Genomic DNA, 26,007 nt, shown 5'->3' with positions numbered 1-26,007 from the left:
ATCACAATCATAGTGGAAGATTTTAATATATCTTTCTAAGCATCTGATAGAACAAGCTGCAAAAAAATTAGTAAGGATATAGGAGAGTTTAATGCAACTACTTTATAAATATTACAGCACTACAATCATTAAGTTGATATAAACTCTTTAAAAATACACCCGGAAAATTTATAAAAGTTTACCATATTCTGAGCCATAAAGGAAATATAAACAAATATCAAATGATTAATATTACACAGATCATCTTCAATGACTATAGTGAAAATAAACTCTACATAAATAATAGAAATATAAATAGAAAATTCCCATGTTTAGAAATTAAGCATTGTTCTTCAATATCAAGGAAATCACAACAAAAATACAAAATATTTTAAATTAAATGATAATGAAATTATGACATTCCAAAACCTGTAGTGAAATGTAGTGAAATCACAGTTGCCTTAAATGCATCTATTAGAAGAAAAAAAGAAACATTGATATTAGTGATCTAAGCATCCATCTCGAAATGATACAATAAGAAAACTTAGCTCTTTCTAGGTCTATTAAAAAGTAGAAAGAAAGATAAAAAGCAGAGATAAATAAAATACAAAATAAATATAGCTAAGGAGTTGTTTTAAAAAGACTAATAAAATTGTTACTCCCTGGTAAAATTTATCAAGAAAAACAGAAAATGCACAACTATTTAGATTAAAAAGAACTGCATCTCTAAGTCTCCTACAGAGAACGAGATGATAAAAAACGAGATTAAAGATAACTTCATGAATTGGAATAAGAGGTTTAAATTTCCAGATATAAAACAAATAAAAGTCATGAGGATGCGGTGTACAGCATAGGGAATATAGTCAATAATATTATGGTAGTGTTGTATGGTATCAGATGTTTGCTGGACTTACAGTGATCACTTCTTTAGTTATATAAATGTTGAATAACTATGGTGTACACCTGAAACTAATATAAAAATGTACGTTAGCTATATTTTTTAAAAAATATTTTTTTAAAGAAAATGAGCATTTCTTTAAAAATCGAGAAAAACTGCATATTCTGAAGGGTTCTACGGCCTTCTTAATGCCAATATAGTTAGAAATACTGCCCCCAACAGACATCAAACTGACGGGTGCCAGAGGGGAGAGAGGTAAAGGGATGGGTGAAAAGAGTGAAGAATACAATTAATATTATTGTGGTAAGTTTGCAGGGTGAAAAATGATTACTAAACTTAGTGTGGTAATCACACTGTAAGGTATATAAATGTCAAATCACTATATTGTACACCTAAAACTAATATAATATTCTATACCGACTACACTCAAACAAAAAAATTAATTGGAATAAAAAAAGAATAACTTTATGAAAACAAGTCAGAAATCTTAAATGTAATGTGCAACTCTCTAGAAAAACACAATTCCCCCAAACTGACAAAAGAATAAATAGGAAATCAAAATGGTTCTATATTTATGAAAGATATTAAATCCATAATTTAAAACTCTCACACAAAGAAAACCCAAGACCCTGATGGCTTCACCAGTAAATTGTACCAGACACCAATCTACCAGAAACCCTTCTATTAAATACAAAGGAAGGAATATTTTCCAATAAATTTTATGATGCCAGCATTATCTTAACTCCAAAGCCTGATGAAAACATTAAAAAAAAACTTATAGGCCAAGCTCACTCATGAACATAACATAAATGTAAAAATTCTAAGTAAATATTTGTAAATGAATCCATCAACATATAAAAAGGATTTTGTACGTCTTGACAAATTTGGGTTTGTTTCATGAATGAAAAATTGGTTTACCTTACAAAATTAAGCACTGTAATTTACCAAACCAACAGAATACTAGAGAAAAATCATATTATCATCCTAACAATTAAAAAATATGAGAAAAGCATTTGGTAAAACTTACATTCATTCATGATAAACACTTATCAAACTAGGGATTCAAGAGAACATCCTTAATCTGATAAAGAATAAATACATAAAATTTATAATAAGCATCATCCTTAATGGGGAAATGCTGACATTTTGCTTCTGAGGTGAAATAAAGATGTCTATTTTCATCATTTCTAGTCAACACTTCAAAGGAGATTTTACATAGTACAATATGACATGAAAAAGAAATGAAACTCGGGATTGGAAATAAATATAAGTCATTTAGACAACATGATTGTACATATAAGATAACTCCCCAAATTTAAAAGCCATTAGAATAAATATGCAAATTTAGCATGATCTCTGCCTACCAGGGCAGTATACAAAATCAATTTTATTTCTATAAACTAACAATAATCAATTTTAAAATGAAATAAAAATGCTAGTTAAATAATCAAAAATTCATTTAATTACCTAGGGGAAGATCTGATGAAAAATTGTAAGAAAACACAGACCTCAATAGAAACTAAAGATTTAAATAAAATGAGGCATAGGCCATATTCATGAATGGAACACAATATCATAAAATAACAGTTTTTGCTATATTGATCTATAAATTCATCATAATCCCTAAATTCCAGCAGGTTTGGTGTGTGTGTGTGTGTGTGTGTGTGTGCGCGCGCGCGTGCGCACGCGCGCGAATTGAAAAGTTTACTCTAAAATTTATTTGGAAATGCAGATGGCCAAGATAATTGGACTCATTACAAATCCACAGTAATTAAGATAGTGTGGTATGGGTATTGAGGAAAACCAGTTAGCCATTTAAGAGAGAGAACCTCGAAACAGATCCACTGCCCAAATGTATGATCATATGATTTATGACAAAGATGGCTCTGCAAAGCAGTGGAAAAAGCAGTCTTTTCAGTAAATGGTACTAGAACAATTAGATGTTCATATGGGAAACAATGACTCTTAACTCCCTACATATTCTATTTATGACATGCAAAGTCATTCTAAATGAATTTTCAGATCTAAATCTGAAAAGTAAAATAAAGGTTTTAGAAGATAATATACAAGAAAATAGATTCTGTGGTTAGACAAGGATTTCTTAAAAAGAACTCAAAATACCCTAACCATAATAAAAAGTTTGATAAACTGAATGGTTTTAAAATTTTCAAAAATTATCTATTGAAATACATTAAGAGAATGAAAATGCCAGCTACATGGTGGGAGGAGATATTTGTAACACATATAACCAATAATAGGCTTATTTTGAAAATGCAAAATGAATTCTTGCAAATCATTAAGAAACAGAAAGCATAATAGAAAAATAGGCAAGAGGCTTGAACCTGCATTTTTACAAAAGAGGATATCCAAATGACAAATGATTTGAAAAGGTGCCTGCATCATCAATAATCCGAAGAATGCAAATTGGAACTACACAACCACTAGAATGGCTAAAATTAAAATTAAAAATACCAACAATACTAAATGTTAGCAGCTGGAGTAAGTTTGTGATAGATAACTCATCGAATGGCACACTCATACCTAGTACATGCTAGATTCTATTGCACCAAGGACTACAATGAGGGCAAATCAGGTATGCTCTTGCTCTGATGGAGTTAATGGTGAACTGGCAGAGACAAACTTTAATTGAAGAATCTCACAAGTAAATATAAAACTGGAACTGTGTGGTAAATACCACAAGATAGAGGTGGAGTAGTTGTTACTATGAGAACAAATAACAGGGAGATCCAACCTTATCACGGAAGTCACAGAAGGCTCCTATGAGGAACTGACCATTAAGCTGAGATCTGAAGATGAGAAAGGATTAACTAGAGAAAGAAGAGGAGGGAAAAAGTGGTTCTTCCAAGGGAACAGAAATTCATAGAGCAGGGCAGGCACACGGCTTAAGAAGAATGCAACATCCAAATTTTACATGAAGTATGTTTACAAGATAAGAATCATTTAGACATCAACTTTTCAGAGAGGAGATAATCTAAACAGGTAGACAAATTTTGTTTTCCAGGATAGGAGACACAATAAATGTCTTGATGGCAGCTTTCCCCAAATTAAGTTTGATGTTTACAAGTAAAAGATTCTGGACACTGTAATAGATGAACTCGGACCCTGGGAAATACCCTGTCACCTTTTCTTTGTCTACTTTCTTTTCCCAGTTAACAAGTACGGGCTCTACAATTACTCCAGTTGATTATAAACTCTATGACCTTTGGGTTTATAAAAAAGGACAAAAATAGGAGAATGTTAATCTTGAAAGAAAGTAAGTTCAAGACTCCTCTCATATTGCCCCATCCCCCTCTCTTCACTTTAGAAGAGAAAAAGCGCTGCTACACTTGGTCAGAGCGAGACCCTTCACTGAGCTATAGTACGAGGTAGGGGTGTGTTTTCTCTCACCTAGGATCCTCTATTTTATTTCAAAGAGGCTGGAAAGTACTACCCATTTCTCTTTCTCTGATTCTCATCATTCTTTTTGAACTGGTTTCTTTCTATGCAGCTAGAGAGGTCCATTGATCTAACTGTCAGAAGGCCTGCATTGGGCAGCTCTAAGAACTGGCACAATTTATGGTTTTCTGGCTGTACTTTCTGTCTTCTTCTCCTCCAATGGCATTCTCTGGATCAACGTTTCTGTGACAATAGTGGCACAATCTGAGACTTGGGGTGAGATCAGGATCAAAGGAATTCGCCGTGTGGTTCAGAGAGCAGTTCTGGGTTCTACTGGGTTTAGAGACAAAGTTTCATAGTAAAATAATTCTTTTTTTTGCTGTCAATTGCTGTCCCTGTATATACTGATTTAAGGATCATGATGGAGAACTGACAGACTGAGGATAGGATTTGTTGTTCCTCAAATATTTTAAGCTCTCATGTTTTCAATGATCAGTACTGGGTAGTAGGTTTGGATTAGAAAACAGAATAAGACATTTTCCCTGACCTAGCTTCTATAGTCTGGTAGTTGAGTGAAGAGATAATTATAATACAATACGATTAGCACAATGTTTAACAAAAATATGGGAATAAAGAAGAGAGCCATTTCAATATGGCAATTTTTATAATACCTGATGTCAGTTAACATTCTCCCTATCTTCTTTTCTCCAAAATAAATACCACTCTTCTTTTCATTACTGATACAATTGCAAGAAATACATGAATTGCTGAGGCAAACTCTGATAATAATGTGAGAGAGACTCTGTAGCCATGCAGTTAGTTCTTGTACTCGCTGCCTTTGTGTGGGCATTCCCTAGAAGCTTGTTAGAAATGCAAAATCATGAGTTCCACTCTGTTCTACTGAATCGGGAGCTCTGGTGATGGGACTCCAGAAGCTGTGTTTTAACTTCTGCCTTATATTATAAGGAACCCTATGTATAGGAACGAGTGCTCAAAACAGGAGCTTATTGAAGTTGCAGGGTCTTTAAATGTAAAACAACAACAACACCTTGAAGTGGATCAATATGATTAAGAACAAAAACAAAAGAAACATAGGGAGATAACTAATATGTGAAATCTTATTTTTATAGTTTGGGCATTTCTTGTTCAACAGTTAAATTCTAACCGTTTCCATGATCCCATGGTAATCTCTTACAGTCTAAAATGCATATTGTTTGTATTGCTTTAGTTAAGTAGTTGTCTAGGTTATTCACGACCTGTCACAAGCCGAATTAATCACATCTGCTGAACAATGCATCATTAATGGTTTCAAAAAGGAATCATTAGATCATGAAAAGTACAGTTCTGTGGTTTGATTTTTATGGTACAAATCTTCATTTCAATAAAAGCATCTGGGGTACATTAAGCTGTCAAGATGTTGCAATTTAATGAAGAAGAAAAGATTAAGATTTTATTTACTATATACCAGGTTGACAATATGGAAATGAATGTAAACTTCCAACTCTATTTCTTCCAAGATGTCTTTTCTTCACCACTAATTTGATTATGCAGGCAATTACTTCATTCACTTAGTCTTTCTTCTAATATTTACTAAGATCCTATTATGAGCCAGAAGTTGAAGTTCTGGAAAGGCAGACTGAGATTACCTGGGCTGGCACTGTCTTTCACGCTAAGCAGTTGGGGTTTTACCTTATAAACACAGGAGTACTATATTTCATTACCTGCCTTATAATGAATGTCAGTGGTAGTGCAGAGGGCAGACTGGGTGGTGAGAGACTGTAGGCAAGAGGATCATCTGGAAGAGTCAATGAGCCTGAACTCTCTGTAATGATGTGCCCCTTTAAGAAGAGAGGTCAAATAAAATATAATGTAAAACATGATCGGTTTTCTTGGTCTTCATAGTCATTTGGGAAATTGAGGAAAGCATTAGTGCCAAAATTAGGCAGACGGCCCTGAAATAAGACAAAAAGACTTTCCGAGATTGGAGGGGAGAGAGGAATGAAGGCACGTAGGTAGAGTCCAAAAACGCAGCAGCTGTTTCTCCACCTGTGGGATGAATACGCCTGCCTGGTTCAGAGTGGTCAGTTTGTGAACTCCTCATACTAGTGCATGTGATGACTGACTGATCAGAAAATGCTATCTACTAAGAAGCAGTCAGAAGATTCGGTCATGTTGTTAGATGATGTTCCCAGGCCCAGTCAAGAAAACCACCACTGAGACAGACCTTGTAGAAGTGTAAGATCTCAGCATATTACTAATTCTCACCATTTAGCCAACTTCTAAACCAGCCTCTCACTATACCTTGTCTCTTTACAAATACAACTTTTAAATCCATAATATCGACAGTGAGAATAATTATCCATGAGATCCCATTGTAGGTATACGAACACAAACCTGATTCTAAATTCATAGAAGTGATGAAGATAGGGAAGGATTCTTAAAGACCATGTAATCCACATATCTATTTGATATTCATAGCAATCAGTTTTCAATAAAGTTATAAATTAAATATATAATATTTTAAATTATGTCATATAAAATATATTCGTTTAAAAAAGCAAGAGGAGTGCGATTTCTAAAAATACAGCAGCTACCTATTTTAGACAACTAAATTTTATGCTTTGAGACATATTACATCCATTCTAAAGAAGTATTAGAAAAGTGGTTTAGAAATCTTAAAGCAAGAAGTACAAATTCACATCTTTTAAAAGCATTTCTTGGAAAAAAATGAAATGTAAGAGAGTATTAAATGCTAACATATTATGGGAATATGGAATAGATAAGAAATTATATAACAGTTCCATAATACTCCATGTACAGACTCATTGAACGAAAAATAGACTGAAAATTCACCACAAAATGCTATTATTAAATATTTTCATTTGAAGTTCCGATGGAAATACTTTTTTAAAAAAACAAAACACTGGTGTCGTTTCAAAGAAAAATTGTTATCTTTTTCTCAGGTATAAAGTATCTTGATTTGTACGGCTGAAAGAAGTTCAAAAGAAGATGCATGCCTCATACAGTTCTGTTTCACACTTATCTATGTTAAGTGCTTAGCATTCACTCAAATACAAAGATTGTCTCCAAGGAAATTCAGAGAAGACTAAATTATCAACAGCTGGAGGAGGAGTAATAGTATTTCACTCTATTCCTTAGATATTACTATATCTCTCTGCTTAGCTTATCTTATAATAACTGCTCTCATTCATATTGATGATGGAAAAACTTTAAACTCATATCCTCAGACAACATTTGAGGCATTAAGATCCAAACAAATTCCAGCCTGAATTTGAGAACATATCTTTTAGAACACCTGGCTCGCAAAGTTCTCTTGAATATCCCAAGTATGAGAACCACTAAGTAAGTTTCCTTCATTCTTCCATTCGTTCGATCTATAAGCATTTATTAACTATTTTAATATGTGCCTACAAGTTGTTAAACTAGGTCAGCATTTTTATTTTTTTCTTTTTGAAAAATCTTCTGATTATTGGGGTGATCACTTTATAAGTTATCTGAATGTCTAATCACTGCATTGTACACCTGAAGCTAATATTGTATGTCAACTATAACTGAAAAAAATCTGGTAGAGCTCTAACACTGCTTGGAAATGCATTCATAGGTGTCCATTTCAGTTCACCAAATGTTTATTAAGCATTTACTATGAGCCAACTATAGAGGTAAGAGGTAAGATGTGGTCCCTGCTCACAAGGATCTTCCAATTTAGTGTGGAAGCTGATACATAAAATGTTATTTTGATATAGTAAAATAGTGTGGAAATTCCACTCTATTGAAATATAGTCCCAAAATGGAAACCAGGGCAAGGTACAATAGAGGCACAGAAGAGGACCTAGAGTTCTGGAAACGTGTGGCCCTGTGAATACCACACAACTATATGGAATAGCTTCTTTTCTCAGAAACTCTCCAGGGCTCTGCTTTTCCTGGGGAAAGTGTGTAGGCAGAGGAAGAAACAAGTTATATTCAAGTCTATTGGTACACAAAAATGGGTCTATGAGAAACCCTGATGATATAATCAAATTATTCTATCACTCATTCATTCAGTCACTCATTCTCTTAGTGGGATTTTGTTGAGTACTACCAAGCACCAGAAGTATAAAAGTTGCATTTTGTGTTAGTTTGCAGTAGCTCATAATCTGGCCTCCAGCCCTAAACTGCTTTGGTATAACAAAATGTGATGAACTCCGGGTTTATTTTAGAAGTTGATGTTCTGGTAGTCACCATCACACCCAAAATAGCAAACTAACCTGAAAGAATACCATATGAAGTGACTAGCAGAATATGTGAAATTGGGTCTCTTTCTGATAATCAGGAGTAGTTTCATGAGTAACCCCATCCCACCCCATGCTCCTTGGAATACAATTCCACTTCTAGGAGGAGCGTGAAGATTTTTTTTTCCTATAAAGATCTAACAAGTGGCTTGGTAGATTCACAGTTCTAAAACATCTGAGATGGGAATTCAAACTGTTATGATCTCCAGTCTATACACCACAGATATGGCCTATCCCAGAGGCTTTACTGGGACGGGCAGAGAATCATCACTGTTAATGATCATAGCACTATGGATTTAGCTTCTCAATGCAGCGGGCCAGGAAGCCATTACCGTTTTATCATGGCATGCAAGATAACATCTTTTTGCCATGGCTGGCCTATGCACATTAGTGAGGTGACCTCATAAGCCACACATGAAAATTAATTTCAGTATCCTTCTGAATAGCCATAATGAAGAACACACACATGTGCACACACACCCACACTCAACTGGATTTCAATGCTAAGTTGTGTGGACAGAAATATTTTTTTATTAAAACCGATGTAGTTATTTACCAAAATTGTTGATGTCCACTTTTAATGTTCTACTCCGTGTTGTTAGTGGGAGAATCTTTATCTTACTTTCCCATTAGCAAATGGGTAATTTTCCAAGGCTTTAGAAGATAACAGCTATTGTAAGAATGGGTCTTTTCATATTGTGCTGGTGCCATTGATTTGATACCAGACTTTTGAGTCTCTTTTGGTCGCAGCAGCAGCTACCTTCACCTTGGCCTTTCTGCTCTAACAGGGAGCCACAGCACTGACATATAATCACTCTAGCAGGATATTTTTAGATTATTAATTTACCGTTTTGAAATGTATGAGTGATTTGAGCAGAAACAAATCTGACCTGGAAACCCTTTCCAAATATTTCTTGCGTGTGTGTGTGTGTGTGTGTGTGTGTGTGTGTGTGTTTATATCTATCTATCTACCTACCTATCATCTATCTATGTGTATGTATACACCTACATATACATACATACTGCCTAAAGAAAAATATTTATTAGGATATGTGGTAGTTCAAATAAAACATACTTGGGTCAATTTTCAGCAGGCTCATTTTTAAATTTTAATAGAAAGCAAAGAACTATGAATATAGAAAGGCTCACCAGACAGTTTAAACCATTAGCCATTTTATTATTCACTCATTCATTTACTCATTCATTCAGTAAATATTGAGTGTTTACTGTGTGCAAAAATAATATTAAAGAATTCCTAAAAGTTTACAGGCAAGAAGAATCAATGATTGGCTCTAATAATTTGCTCTAATTCTTAACAATTGGTACTTTTAAGATTTTTCTCATATAGAATTCAAAACTATTTTCTTACATACAAATACATTTACTCAGTGGAGAAGACCCAGACAATATGCTACTTATAAATCTCAGACAGGCTTGAAAAACAGTTATGAGGAGACGAGTATGAAGACAAATAGTGATTTATATTAGAAAATAACAGAACTTGTAAAACTGAATGTGGTTTCTACTTCAAATAGACCCTTTGGGAAATTAAAAATTCATTTTAATATGTTGTTCACAGTTGGAAATGTTTTTGGGACTGCCTTTTGGCTCTAATTTCAGAAAGGTTCTTCTGGACAGTAAATTCCAGTCACTTGAGGTTAGAATCAACCTTTTTTTTATTCTCAGGGAGACAATATAATTGGGTGGAAAGAGCCCTGGACATAGGAGTGTGGATTGCTTCTTTCATCTCAGGAGTTTGGGTTGTTTACTCTAGCTCTACATTAATTAAATTTGTGAAATTCCGGCCAGTCACTTAACCTCACTGGGTCTCAATTTTCTCTTTAAAAAATGAGATCGGTAGTTACCAAATGTTTTTTAATATGAAGATTCTTTTTAAAGGTTTTTTAAAAATTCAAAGAATTTCCATATATTAAGAGTTGTGCATTTGCTGTCAGTTGATTGAGAAAATTATTATTTTGCCTAATTTTGTTTGCCTTTGCAATGACTCAGCAACTCTCGAATGCAGGGACAGGCAATTACAAGATGCAAGATAAAATAGCCTCTAAAATTTGTGCTTCTACGAATCTGTGTACTTACAGAGAGCATTATTTAAATCATGAATGGGAAGATATTTTTTGGCCATGACTCATGGGGGAAAAAGAAGAGCTGAGGACTACAACAGATTAAATGCAATAATCCAGGGCTACTCTCATTAGAAAATTAGTCTCTATCACTTTTCTAAAGTAAACCTAAGTGTATTACCCTCTATTCCATCCACATATGTTCCAATAGCTGCATATTTGAATAATCCTATAAAAATATGTTATCATTCTAAGTCGATATTTTAATAAGGAATCACTATGGGAAGTAAACAATAAGACAGAGGTGCCTCACCCTATACAATATATAGAAATACGTAATTTAATATATAAAACTACAATTGATTTGTACATTAACCTTGTATTCTGTGACCTTGCCAAAATTTATTAGTTTAGTAGTAATTTTGTAGATTCCTTATGATTTTCTTTGTAAACAATCATGTCATCCACAAGTACAGTTTTATTTCTTCTTTTATGTATTTATTCCTTTTATTTATTTTTCTTATCTTAATGTATTACTTGGAACCTCCAATACAAAGTTCAATAGAAGTGGACATCTCTGCAGTTCTTAGCCTTAGGGGGAAAGCACTCAATATTTCATCATTAAGTATGATATTGGCTATAGTTTTTTTCATATATGTCTCTTATCTGATTAAAAGAATTCTCTTCTATTCCCAGTTTGGTGAGTACTTTTCATGAACCAATGTGGTAGAAGAACATACTCTACAAGATTTCAAGCCCTTAACAGTTATTAACTTTTCATTTTGTTGATGGTTTCCTTTGCTGTGCAAAAACTTTTTAATTTGATGTAGTCCCATTTCTTTATTTTTTTCTTTTGTTTCCTATGCCCAAGGAGATATATTAGAAAAAAATTACTAATAGCAATATCACGGAGTTTATTGTCTATGTTTTCCTCCAGAAGCTTTATGGTTTTGGGTCTTACATTTAAGTCTTTAATACATTTTGAGTTTATTCTTGGCTGGGTGAAAAAGGTGAAGGGATGGAGAAGTACAAATCAGTAGCTACAAAACAGTCACGGGGACATAGAGTACAACATAGTCAATGTTACTGTAATGGCTGTGTGCAGTGCCAGATGGGTGCAAGAGTAATTGGGGGGATCACTTCATAAATTACATAAATTTCTAACCATTATAATGATATCTGAAACTAATATAAAACAAAATTTTAAAAAGTTATTAATACGTGTTATGGTCTACTATATTATTTATCTTGATGAAGGTACCATGTACACTTGAAAACAACACATTTTCTGCAGTAGTTGGACACTGTGTTTGAGATAGGTGTATTGTTCCTCAGATCTTCTAGGTTCTTACTGATATTTTGTCTAGATTTTATATCAAATACAAAGAAAGGACTGCTAAAATTTCCAACTGTGAGTGTGGGTTTGTCTATTTGTGGATTTTTGCCCCTATATTTGACAATTATTTGATTTGAGTATTTTGCAACTTTTTATTAGGTATATACACATTTATAATTTTTACATCTTAATGATGCATTGACCCTACGCTGCAAAATGTTTCTGTTTATCTCTGGTAATTCTCTTTGCCTTAAAGTCTACTTTGTTTAATGTCAATGAAGTCATTTCAGCATTTTAGGTCTAGTATTTAGTATTATGGCATATCTTTTTATGTCTTTTGTTTTAAACCTGTCTGTCTTTATTTTTTAAAAAAATCTCTTATGAAAATAAATTTTGTTCACTTCTCCCCAAATAAAATCCCAGTTAAATCTTTCTGTAAAGGTAGGAGTCCTTTTATAGTATAAAAAAGTACCCTGTTTATTCATTTTAGAAATTCAGCATCTTTGATATTATTTTTTTCATAACACGGGACATACTTGTGCACATATATACTTTTCCCAGAATGCGATGTGTTTATAATCAGTGAGGCTAAGTTGGTAAGATCTGAGAGTGTACCTTGGGCTTCCAAAATATATGACAGCCAGTTTAATTTGAATTTATATTTCTGATAATTACTTAAGAGATTCAAATTATAACTATATCTGCATAGTCTCAAGAAACTGGTCTTTTCCATTAGAGACATTAAGGGAATTGGGCCTAGAAATTAAGAAAATACAGTAGTTTATGTTTGAGTGAATTGCTCTGCAAAAAATACAAAATGTTAACACTGGGAAAGCCTTTTGTCATTCATTCTTATCAAATATTTTGGGGAAATGAAACCAGTGCATATTATTGGCATAAAAAAATAGAGATATAGTTACTTAACAACTACTTCATACAGTATATTAGAAGGCTGGGAGAAAGATAATGATTTTGTGATTGTGCTGTATATTTTCTCTTTGTTTCTCTAGCTCCGCTCTCTACCATTCTTTCCCCAACTCTGTGCCCTGGATGATTGACTCTTCTGGAAAGTATCAATTTGTTCTCTTGCCATCTGGCTTCCAATTGGTTTTCACCTATGGTAAACATCAGCAGGAGATCACAGGAATGGAGAAGGGGAACGTCTGGATGTTTATTCCATTGGCTCTCATCCTATGGAATCATCATAGGCTGGCAATCTCTCTACTGAAGGCCAAAGCTTCTGTAAGGAAGCCTTCTTCATAGATCTTTTTTTTAGGTTCAGGTAACTGCTCCCTCATCTCAAATCTGTAGGCCATAGGGATAGTAACAGATTCCATTTTTACCAGCCTCATGATACTGAACTATCCTTTGCAGTTTCCTTATGTCTTGTGTATAATTTTTCAGCAGTTCTTTTATTACAGACCCTTCTGTTTTGCCTCTCTGAATGGGTCACATCTTTCCTGTTGGAACCTCACTGACACAGCAATCTGATGAACTAATAGTTAACAATTTAAGGTACTATATGATAAGTGTCATATACATGTTACAAAGAGTAACATATTTTGCTAAATGAGATGAAAGTAGAGAAATCTCCAAGGCTGGGGATCCTAGGAGAAGGTGTGCAAGAGAAGGTGAGATTTGATAAGCAGTAAAAAAGGACTATCAAGGCAAAACAAATAACGAGGGAGCGAAGTTACGAAACGTGTTCAAGTGACGATGGTAAGACAAGTCAGCATTGACTCAGATCAGATTGTATGGGGGCAGTGATTCCACAGAAGCACAGGAACCTTATGACATTAATACTGGGAACACAACTTATGTGAAATTCCTCACATTCTAAGGAATTTCTCACTCAAGAAAATAAGTGCGAAGACTAGTGAAGATGACATTATTGGGATAACTGTGGATGTGCTCTAATTTCAGTACTTCGGTATTATTAGCAACAGCCTGCTTGCTCCATAACTATGGCAACATGCTATGGCTGAAAACCTTTGTTGTGTGCCATTAAACATGGAATTAAAATGTGCACTTTAGTGTGTTTAAGAATCAGCTTTGCTAAAGGTTGTTAACTTGGTAATGTGTAGATTATTTTGTTCCACCCTCCAGGAGTTCTTATTTTTTTTACTCAGAAATTCTAATTTAGTAACTCTGAGAAGGGGCTTGCACAATTCACCTTTTTAAACAAGGTACGTACCTGGTTCTGATACAAACCATATAGGGAGAAATATGTGTGTAGCATTAAAGGCTTTCAACCAGAAGAATGAATTGATGATAGTGGTCTTTTAGAAAGATTAATTAGGACACAAAAATGACCATGTGGAGCAAACAAGGACAAGAAGAGTAGCTATGCGAAGACTCTAAAAGTCCAGATGGATTGGCGTGAGCACCTAGTATAAATAGACTAGGAAGAAGGAAACTAAGGAAAGGGACTATCAGAAAAGAGTAGAGTGAAGAATCAGCTGGTATTTATTTATTGAGTGTCATGGTGTGGTGGTTTAAACCTGTTGACAAGTTTTTGACACTCCCCTTGTAAAAATATAGTGGATTCTAATTCCCCTCTTCTTGATTATAGGCCAGCCCTTGTGACTTTAAGGAAAAGAAAGTGGTTGAAGTGACATAATGACTTTTGAAGCTAGGTTGTAAAAGGTGATAGGGCTTCCTTCTGGCTCTGTTGGGTTACATGCATTTGGAACCCTGAGCTGCTGTGAATTCCAGCTACCCTGAGGCCTACGTGTGGCAAGGTAAGAAAGACACCCGAGTAACTCCAGCTGTTCCAGCCTCTAGCTCTTTTGAGGCTTTTCAGATCATGCATCAGACATGTGAGTAAATAAGCCTAACTGTGACCACCATTTAAATGCAACGTCTCTGGAGATCTTGAGTCAAAACCAACTACCTGAGCAGCTCTTGATTTCCTGATCCATAGAAAACATGTGAGATTATAAATATTGTTGTTTTAAACCCCTAAATTTTGGGTGATTTGTTATGCAGCAACAGTACTTAATTTATATGGCAAAGTCAAAGATAACTGATTTTTTCTTTGTATGAAATTTGGAAACTGTCTTCATTTTATATACAGCAATTATAAAAATCTCATCAACCTTTTAACTTTAATAGCCTTGTAACAACACATCACAAGAAAAATAAATGAATAATCATCCAGTAATATTATCTTCAATTTAAAAACTTAATTATTATATAATTACAAACAATCTTCTAAGTCAATAATTTCTGAGGAAAGCATCCACATTTTCTTTAATATTTTGCATGAAAGTGCTAATGCTTAAGAAAAAAAATTATATAATTAAAATTAAATCACTTCCTGTTAGGGCCAAATCAAATTTGTCCCCCATAGGAACAGCAAATCAAATTATGAGTCTGTCAAATCAATTCACTACGCGAGTAGGATGACAGCCCTCTGAGGATGGATTTTCTTTGATCTTTAAGCATTTTTTTTTTAAACTATCTAGTTGAGAATTTTTCATGTAACTTATCTCACTCAAACTCAGTACTTAACTCTATTTTTATACTTTTTTAAAATGTCACAGTTGAGGCTAAATTACAGATCCTAGAGGAAATCACTACTAGAAAAAAATGTTAAATAGTCAAATATACCTGCTCCAGCAGGTCTCACTCTCTTTTATCTCACAATGCATAATGAAGGAAATTCACAGGGCTGTGTGTGCTCAGGGGCCACAACCCTCTCCAAAGCACAATCCCTTCAGTTCTTTATTTCTCACTCAAGAAGCCTGAAGGAATGCAAATGAGTAAGAGTGGCATTAAAATAAATACTCCCAAAGCACTAGTGAAAACTAAGGTGTCGGTGGGGGGGAGGCTTTAAAGTCCCCTCATGATCTTTCTACCTTGACTTCTCCCCTATGACTCAAGTAAAAATGCTCAGTGTCTGCTATTACTAAGCATCAGTATACCTCAAAACTGTTAATAACATACCTCACAAAATAAACGTGGTGAATTTCTGATTTAAACAAGTTTGGATTTGTGTTAAAGAAGCCATTATTTTAGTTATTCTTCCAAATGTTCTCTAAGCGTTATGAATCAGACATATTTCATTCCTTAGTCCATGATTCCATAAGAAGGATTACATGCATCCCACCCCAGGAAGATAACTCGTGTTGATGGATTGGAGTGCAGGAAGAAATATTAGCTCTCCTGTTTAAATTAATTTTTTTTTAAATTTGACAAGTAGGAGAAATCGAGTTTCACAAATATTTAATAAATAGGCTGATAACATCACCCCCACGAGGTCAGTCAGCCATATATCCCCTATGTAGGGTCTACATGTCTTTTGAGTTTTGTGTGCATGACAAACAATAATTACACTTAGATATAGCTGAGACAAGGGGAATAGAAATGACACTGTAAAGTATGGACTCCAATGCCTTGTAAGTGCTGAGCTGGAGATGCAAAGGCAAGATGCTAGCTAGGGTGGGAATGGGGGGACTGCCGTGAACTAGAGAGCATCTATACTGTCGAATGACAGCAGTACTACTTAGGTGTAGGAATAAAGACTGGGAGCTACCAAATCTCCATAATTTTTAAGACAAGTCAGAAATCTACTTTTTAATATGAAATCTCTCAATTTTAGAATTTGGTGCACATTAAAAAAGTTCTCTGAAGCTCACATTCAGACTGAAGACTGCTATTTTATGACCTCGAAATTAGAGGAAGCTAGTGGTCTAGAATATCTGTATCTTATTCCAATACCTTGAAATCTTAGCTCTGTCCTCACTTGCTGGTGGTTTTAGGCAAATTACCTAACTTGTCTGAGCTTTAGTTTCCTTATCTGTAAAGTGAAAAAACAACAACTAATGTTTAGGAGTAAAGTGATAACACAATAAAAATCAATTATAAAACATGTATATTCAAATATAAATTTCTAGAAAACATATTTTGCTTGCACCAGAAACAGAATCAAAAGTATAGAACACTGGAAAAATCAAGTCAGCTGAACACAATTAGTATCTACAAATGCAATAGAGAGTAAAAGTCTGAATCTTTGGGACATTTGGGTCACAGAAATATAAAATATTTTTGATTACACTTGGAAGAAAATGAGCCAAAATTATCAACAAAAAAGTTCTGCACAGGTCCAAACAAGACAGCGAGGGGCACCGAACCACTCCCCACGTGAAAATCACATGGAGGTAGAAACCAGGAAAGGGAAGGAGACGGCTCTGTGGGACCACTCCTGAGGAGGGAGAAAGTGAGAGGACAACTGGGGAGAATCAAAAGAGGGTGCACAGAACAGAGGCACAGCAAAGGAAACCATCCACAAAACTAAAAGACAACCTACCAAATGGTAGAAGAAAGGATTAATATTCAAAATACATATAAAGGACTCATACAACACCAAAAAATCCCCCAAACAATGGAATTAAAAAATGGACAGAGGACCTGAATAGGTATTTCTCCAAAGAGGACATGCAGACAGCCAATAAACATATGAAAAGATGCTCAACATTACTAATTATCAGAGAAATACAAATGAAAACCACAATGAGATATCATCTCACACCTGTCAGAATGGCTAACATCAACGAACAAGTGTTGGCGAGGATGTAGAGGAAAGGGAATCCTAATGCACTGTTGGCGAGACTGCAAATCGGTGTAGCCACCATGGAAAACAGTTTGGAGCTTTTTCAGAATAATTAAAAATAGAACTACTTTATAACCCAGCAATTCCACTTCTGGGTTCTTATCTGAAGAAATCCAAAAACAATTTGAAAAGATACATGCATCTCTATGTCATTGCAGCGTTATTTACTATAGCCAAGACATGGATACAACCTAAGTGTCCATCAATATACAACTAGATAAGAAGAGGTGGTACTTATATACAATGAAATATTCAAACATGAAAAAGAACGAAATCTTACCATTTTCAACAACATGAATGGACCCAACGGGTGTTATGCTAAGTGAAGTAAGTCATACAGAAAAACAAACACCATATAATTTCACTTGTAGTGAACTCTAAAGAACAAAATAAATGCACAAACAAAACAGAAACAGACTCGTAGATACACAGAACATTTTGAGGGTTGCTACATGGGAGGGAGTTGAGGGGCTGGGTGAAAAAGGTGAAGGGGTTAAGAAATTCACACTGGCAGTTACAAAAGAGTCATGGGATGTAAAATATAGCACAGGGAATATAGTTGATAATATAGTAATAACCGTATGGTGCTAGGTAGATACCAGACGTATCGGGGGGATGACTTAGTAAGGTATATACATATCTAACCACTATGCTGCACACCTGAAACAATAATACTGAATGTCAAATGTACTGAGAAACAAACAAAAATAAAAATTAAAAAAAAAAATCTAAAGTACAGATTTAACCTCCCTACACACACATCTTCTCTTTTCCCTAGAAAATCCATTTCTAGAAATATTCCTGAGAGACCTTTTTGAGACATGCAAGGGGAAATGTGTGCAAGGATGTTGGTCACAGTGTTGGTGGTAATAGCAGAAATTTTAAAGCAACCTGAAAGTCCGCTAATAAGATAGCATATATTTATTGAATGTAACATTATGAAATAGTTAAAGAATGAGCTAGGTCTATATGTATCAACACAGAACTCAAAAACAATCTGCACAGTGATAAAAGCAAGTTATGGAAATAGCAGGAACAGGTCACTGTGAGAAATAGGAAGTAGTCCAGCATGTAGAATGCATAAGTAGAAACATAAAACTTGAGAATAGGCTGAGGACAGACACTGAATATGTTGTGTTTTTTTTATTATTATTATTTAAATACAGATTTGGTGTAGCACCATAGAGTTCTTATTGGCTTCAGCTGTACTGTTTGGTTAATAAATCCTCAGTACAGAAATCTAGCTTTTCTCCCTGCTCCATGGAATATGAAATTCTACAACCTTTAAGAAACACCTTGTTTATCAGGTGTTGACTGTGGACTCTAGGCTATTGAGGAAAATCTTGGCTATGTAGTACTTTCAGTTGGTGGTGAAGAGATCTTTGATGCCCCTTTCTTGCCTATGTCGGTTGATTTTCCCTCACCGATCTATTATCTCTTTTCAACAATTACACCAAAGTTGAGAAAAAATATTTTAGATAGAAAGGAACTACTATAAAATGCAAGGAGAACAGGAGCTGTACTATGGTGATAGGGCGAGTCTCTGTCTCCTCCCCTCCCCTTGAAATAGCAGGCCTCAGAGCTGAGAGAGAAGTAAGAGTGGGAAATAAGGATGGAGCTATGCAAAGCACGTTGCTTGTGCTGGAAACTGCTAGTTGTCTCTCAAAATCTGTTCTCCCTTCTTCCATAAGAACAGCTTTGAAGCCAAGCCCATGCGTGGCCATGTGAGTTCATTTCCCATCCTTGTTGTTAGGATGTAGCCATGTGACCTAAGCTTTCATCAATAGACTGTGAGAAGGAATGTGTGCTGCCTGGGGGTATGGGATTTCAGAAATTGAGCTTGTACCATCTGCATTCTTTTTCTGTTTCCGATCAACTGGAACCTGGCCATAGCAATGACCTCGCTTTCATCATACAGATGTCAACTATGTTCCAGGGCAGTGGTTCTCAAAGTGTACTCTTGAGATCCCTGGGGACTACTGCGACCCCTTCAGGTAAGCTACAGGTCAGAACTATTTTTATATTAACACTAAGAAATTATGTGTCTTTTTCACTGCCATCCTCTTTCAAATGTACAATGGAGTTTTCCAATGGTTACATGAAGTGTAATATCACAGCAGCTGGAATGCAAAAGCAGACATAAGAATCCAGCTCTCTTCTATTAAGCTAGAAATTAAAGAGAGTTGCAAAAATGTAGAGGAATGTCCCTCTTATCACTATTTTTGTTGTTTTGGAAAATATGGTTGCTTTTAATAAGAATGTGTTATTTATATTAACCTGTAGAGATTTATTACAATTTTAAGATGACAATAAATATTTTTAAATTTCTTATATGGTAAATATAAAAAGATATATTTACTAAGTAAACGAAAGCTTTTTGAGGTCTTTAACATTTTGTAAGAGTGTAAAAAGATCTCATGACCAAAAAATTTGAGAACCATTGCCCTAGAGGTTGGAGTAACAATGACAGAAAGAACCTGTGGTATCCCTAAATGAATGTGACCACTGAAGCTGCCCTGCTCTCGTCCTCAGCGAGGCTGTTATATACAAGAGAAATACATTTCCGTGTTAGACCACAACATCATTTTGTCTTTTATTATAACATCTTGTATTTACTCTAAATAACACAGACGATAGTCATATAAGTGAGACAGTGCTATATCAAAAACTAAAATAGGTGGCATTGCTTTGCATGGGCAGTAAGAGCACAGGTATTTCAAGTTCGCATGTCGATGACTCTTATTATGCCACTGCAAAATATCTGTCACGACTATTACTTGTGATAACTTGGAAGGCAGACCATGCTCCTGTGGAGCACACAGCTGGAGAAGAAATGGCTAGAAAGAGCTAGAATGTTGGTATGTGTTGACTGTTCTGTGTTGTGTTTAGCAATATAAAACATACATAAACTCAAGAAATAACTGACTAATTTGCAAGCAGATAAAGATAAAAGAAAGTTAGAAAAAGCCAACTGCTTCTGTCTCTCCAAACAGCAGAAGACAAGGCTATTATTGCTCAAAGGCCTCCCATTAAATCCCTTCTACATCCTCTCCCCATCCCCCCCCCCCCCAAAAAAGAGTCTAGCCCTGAGGCAAAACACAGACAATGGATATTGTCCTCCCACTCAAGCCTGTTGTTTTATATGGCCTCAAGGGGACTGCCATCAAAATGAGAAAACAAAGAAATGAAGTAGTTTAATGCTACATCCGGAAGAGAACTTTGGGTGTAGTTACAGGCATATGGAAATAACTGGAAGTAAAAAGAGAAGAAGTCTACCAAATTTTTGAGGAAATGGTTTTACCAAAACAACCAAAAGCTTATATATTTTTTTCAAACTTAAAATATCTCCCGAGAAGGGCATAGTCACCAACACAGCACTTGGATGTGGCTATGCAGGACGATGGTCAACAGGAAGGACTTCTCCCAGGGCCAGAGGCCTCAGAAGAGAATAGATGAAGAGTAGAACCAGGAGGTGCCGATAGGCTAGCTAGCCCAGGAAATCAATCCACTGCCAGGGCAAGGGCCCTTTGCGATCACAGAATCTGATATTTGCTATGGTTCAGTGACTACGCAACCATATTGTCAGACTTCCCTTTTTTGAATAGGAACCTTTATTTATTTCACTTCTCCTGGTCTTGCTCTTTACTGTCTATTGGTGGCAGGGAGGGAGGACAATCTGATGTTTAGTTTATAGGTGGCTGAGTATGAGGAGTTAAACTTGGACCTAATAGAGAAAACTACATCAAGTAACAATTCTTGACTTTTGAACTAGATGATGGGATTCTGAGTTGTTTCCTTTGGCAAGTGAACAAGTACATTCTATGAGTGGGAAGAAGGAAACATGCTGACATTTGGATGGCTGCAGGGGCAAACTGTGGTAGAAGCTGCTAGCTAGTTCTCCTGTCCTTCCATAGTAATAGAACTGAAGCCAGGCACCCGGCTGCCCAGCTGGACTATATTCCCCAGCCTGCCTCACAATTACAACATGAATAAATTCTCAACAATGCCATGTGAACAGAAGTGATGGATGCCACTTCCACATCTGGAACTTCAAACCTGACAATCTCTTCCCCTTACATGCCAGCTGGAGCCCATATGTGGTAGTGACCCTGCTTTGACCATACCGATGATAACAGATGATCCTAAGAAATGACAGAAAAAAATGCTTGGAAGGAACCCTGATCCCAAAACGACTTCAAGGAGAAAAGCTGCCCAGTGAATCTGGACTGTTCACAATGATTCTGTTACCTAAAAGAAAAATATGCTTCTTCGTCTTACAAGCCACTTACGTGTTAGGTCTTTTTGTTACACTAGTCTTACCATCAGTAGTATATGGCTTACATCAGCAATCCCTCTCATTTATACCCTGGACCTGTGAGGAGGTCTTGGGGTAAATGTGTGTGTGTGTGTGTCTGTGTCTCGGTGTATGTCTGTATCTGTGTGGGCCTAGTTGGTGCTGGAGGATTGGAGAATTGGTGTGAGAAATCCCTACATGTTTGGTGTCAGAAATAATTCCAGAAAAAAAAGATACCACAGGAGCTTACTTGTACATAAGGTATAGAGTAATCAGGGCTGACCTTAACACTTCGCTTTTCATAAACACTTTAGCTTTGCCTCTGCACCTTCTGAACTCCTGCAAGGTCAGCAGTGGTGCCATCAATCTCGGGTACCACTGTACTGCCCACAGTGGCCAAGAATCCCCAGGCTGCCACAATGGCAACCAAAAAAGGTGTTAAAATGGACTTTTCCAAACTCAGACTGTGGCTGAGAATAGCACATGCAGTGACCGCACATTCTAGGAGAGATACCAGACCACCTTATAGAACTTGCTAAGAGGTACCCCCAAACCAGTATTGTAACCCTTGGCCCATCGCCTGTGTCCAGGCTCTACAAGAGAAGGGAGAGATTGATGGGGTATCCACAGAGAGTTTCTGGAGTTATTTGCTTCCTGCCCCTTCTCCCCTACTAGCCCGTTACAAGCCACATGAGGAAGAATTTCAATATTCCGAGACATCACTTTAGGATTCTCAGCCTGAACCAGGCACAATCTGAGGAAAGCAGAGATATATTAAGTTGCATTAGAAATTAAAGTTTTGATTTAGTTTTAACAAGGCTTTAAAATTTTTCGAATTAAAAAATTTCCCCAACTTTATTGAGATTTAATTGTGGACTGGGCTTTTTAATACCTGAAAATGAGATTATCTGTTAAAGTTTTGAAATGACCAGAAAAGCTATGAGATCTCCCCGAGTTATTATCCCACGGAGGAGAAAGAGACATGACATAGCATGTTTGAAAGGCAATAGAGAATCAAAGAGCTTTCTCTGCTTGTGCCCACCAAGTGCATTCATTCAATATGTATGGTGGACCAGGTTTGGGTGAAAATGCCTGCCTGCCTGGCTGTCCCGCTTCCACCAATAGCCAAGAATTGTATGGAATGGCTGCCATAGCACCCATTTTTAACAGCAATATTATGTGGCAGCAATAGTAACAACAAAAAAGTTGATTTTTTCTAGTTTTTCCTCTCTTTAAGGCCAGAACAATTAGAACTAAGCCCTTAAACTGAGTAAGCACCAGAGGTTCTGGAAGAGCTGTAGGGGGTGGGGGTGGGGGGGAACCTGCAGAGGAAAGAGAGACTTTGCAGCACAATAGATGTCCCAATACAGTTAATTTGAATATTCAAAGAGAGGCTTTACGAAGCTATCTTCTGGCCTTGAACTGCCTAACTCCGGACAGACTTCTTTTACATCAAACATAAATTTACATCTTATTTGACTTAAGCCTCTTTGATGTAATATTTGTAATATATTCAAAAGTTCCTTAAATAAATAAAAAAAGAAGATGTTTGCAGAACTATGGGCAAAGGAAAGCAAGCACTTTACACAAGGAAGAAATACAAATGGTCAATAAGTATCTGAAAATATACTTAACCTTAGTAGTAACTCATATTGACGTGCTTACCCATTTAATGTACAGAAAAAGGCTGGAAGAATATATAACAAGCTTAATAATATTTCTTTCAGGACAGGAGGGGCAGTAGAATGGAAGGAGGGTATCAAAAAAACTTTCACTTTTTGCACCAGAACTTAAAAGTTTTATAAGCATATATCATTTTTGTGATTAAACATTTTTAATGAAAATCAATTACTCTAGCGTTTCAGATTAAATAGATATACAAAATGTTTTAATAGTTTTATTTCCCTTTAAAATAGATGTGTTGGAGGCTGAGGAGGCAGTCTACTCAAGTTCGAGGAAATTTTGGTAACCTGAACCCTGCTTTGTTATAGGCAGGTAGTTTGTATTTCACAGACTGATAAAGAGGGCTTCCTTAATTAATAACAATTAAGTACAGCTGATGTTTTATATCCCTGGGCAGTACTGCATAAGGCTTGTTTTTAGTAATTAAAGATTAAAAATACAATCTTAGAGCAAGTATTTTGAAATAAAGTTTACAGAGACTAGCATTTTTAATAAAAATAATTATTTCTACTATTAGTTTTTATCTTTTCTTTTTGGCAGAGACTGTCTTCAATTTTTAAGCACGTGTGCCAAGGAAACAACCTTCTGCCAACTCATACTGATGCACTTGCCCATTTTCAGGCCAGAATTCATTCCAAATAAGAGACTCTTCCAAGAAATATATATATTTTAATCTCAAGGTTTTTAAGTAAAAAGTAGGTCTTTAAAATAAAAGAAGATATACTTACCTGGTCCTCAAAAGATAGAGCCTGGGCAACATCTCTTGGAAATCCATCAATAACAATGCCTTCTTCATCAGGTATTTGCATCAATTTCTGTTTTATCTCTGTAATTGTTGTTTCCTTTTATAAAGATAAAAGGATAAAAAAACCCACAGTTAAACTTGGTATACTCACAACTGGTATAACAACTGCAGAATAAAAACAAATTATACAGCAGTACCTGTGGGGCCAATTCTCCAGTTGTAATTATTTTGGCAATAAGACTCCATTTCCTATTGCTGCTAGTACTGTGGATCTTCTTTCTTAATAATTCTCCCACTGAAATGTATTGGAATCCGTACCGTTCCGCGATTTTCAAACTTTGAGTACCTTTTCCACTTCCTGGACCACCTACAATTTTAAAAAGGCAAAATTGTGACCTTCTGATACAATACGAAACTCTCTTTTATACAACTACTAACTTCATCTTGAGATGCAGATTCTAGACCAACAGTACCAGGACAGGTAACTGTTCCACTGTGCCGTTCCCACTCCTATTCCTGAATGCAGAGCAAGTGTAGACTAACGAAGGAAAGGAAAGAATTATCGTGATCAACTGTATTAGATGAAAGAGGCATTGTTTTCTTCTATCTATTGTAGTAAATAACTAATTTAAAAATTTTCAACAATACCGTTGAAAGAAACCTTTACTATTTTCTATCTAAAGGCTCATAGTTTTTCCCTCTGCAGTCAAAGGAAAATCTATGGGATAAAAAAGTCAATGATTGAAATAACAGACATGTGTTCCATGTTGACAAAGACTTAATGTGCAATATGGTAAAATGTAACAATTATTTTTAAACCAAAGGAACACCAATATTGACACAGCTTATTTAAATCTTTTTTGGAACTCTTTCTGTTCATGCATGTCCTTGCATTTTCTCCTTTAAGTTCAAAAGTAGTTTTATGCAATAAACATGCAGAGTGAATGGAATAGATCCTTATCATAGAACAATTTCACAGAACTCATGATAATTTTGATTTTGTGATACATTAATGTGAAATAATCAACATTTTGCAACATAACAGAATTGCAATTAGCAATTTTGCTAATTGCTATTTATTTTTTAAAAGCATAAGTACTCAGATTTTATTTCCACATCATATTAAATTATTTTAGTTAATTTATAAATAGCCTAGATGAATTGGAATTCAAAGTCTGAACAAATTTCAAAATAAAGCACATAGCTGTCAGCCCAGTCTGATTTGTTACTTGCTGGCAATTATCAAAATGAAATGTTTTCAAATACCTAAGCATAAATTATTGACTGTAGACAAAATATTTTTAGAAGCCAATGTCTAATAAGTAATGAAATGCTTTGGAAATATTTATTAAAATATAATTATTATTTATTAAATAATATTGAAAATAATAATTCCATAGAAAAGTGAGGTGATAGTCTCCCTACTAATTCAATATATCAAGATACTAATTAAATATGTCAAACTTATTACTTTATATATAATTATTTAGTAAATATTTTTCATTCTTGTTGCAAATAATACAAGTAAAAAATAAAGATAGATGTTTTGTTTTGCTTTTTGTCTGGGTAGACTTGGTTGGCCTGAGCTTATTTCCTCATTAAAAAATTTAATGTGCAGAATTCTAAGATCAACTAATATAATGAGAACCATTTCTTAACCCCAATCCCGAATAATATGCCTGATAATACCTT

General features: G+C 35.2%; 1 protein-coding gene across 3 annotated transcripts in view; it reads right to left on the bottom strand.

Moving 5' to 3' along the window:
• Positions 1-26,007, bottom strand: part of AK5 (adenylate kinase 5) — a 190,137-nt gene that overhangs the window by 151,237 nt on the left and 12,893 nt on the right. For all 3 annotated transcript variants that reach the window (XM_016151055.2, XM_016151054.2, XM_036235367.1), the window contains exons 4-5: positions 24,513-24,682; positions 24,299-24,412 (exon numbers count right to left, since the gene is read on the bottom strand). In XM_016151055.2, coding sequence (XP_016006541.2) covers positions 24,299-24,412; positions 24,513-24,682 — 284 coding nt within the window. The remainder of the gene's footprint in view (positions 1-24,298; positions 24,413-24,512; positions 24,683-26,007) is intronic.

This window comes from Rousettus aegyptiacus, unplaced genomic scaffold (assembly GCF_014176215.1).
Source record: "Rousettus aegyptiacus isolate mRouAeg1 unplaced genomic scaffold, mRouAeg1.p scaffold_m13_p_1, whole genome shotgun sequence".
NCBI classification, from domain to species: Eukaryota; Metazoa; Chordata; class Mammalia; order Chiroptera; family Pteropodidae; genus Rousettus; species Rousettus aegyptiacus.
Note: the sequence above shows the minus strand (reverse complement) of the source record. Positions and strands in the feature narration are given on the sequence as shown.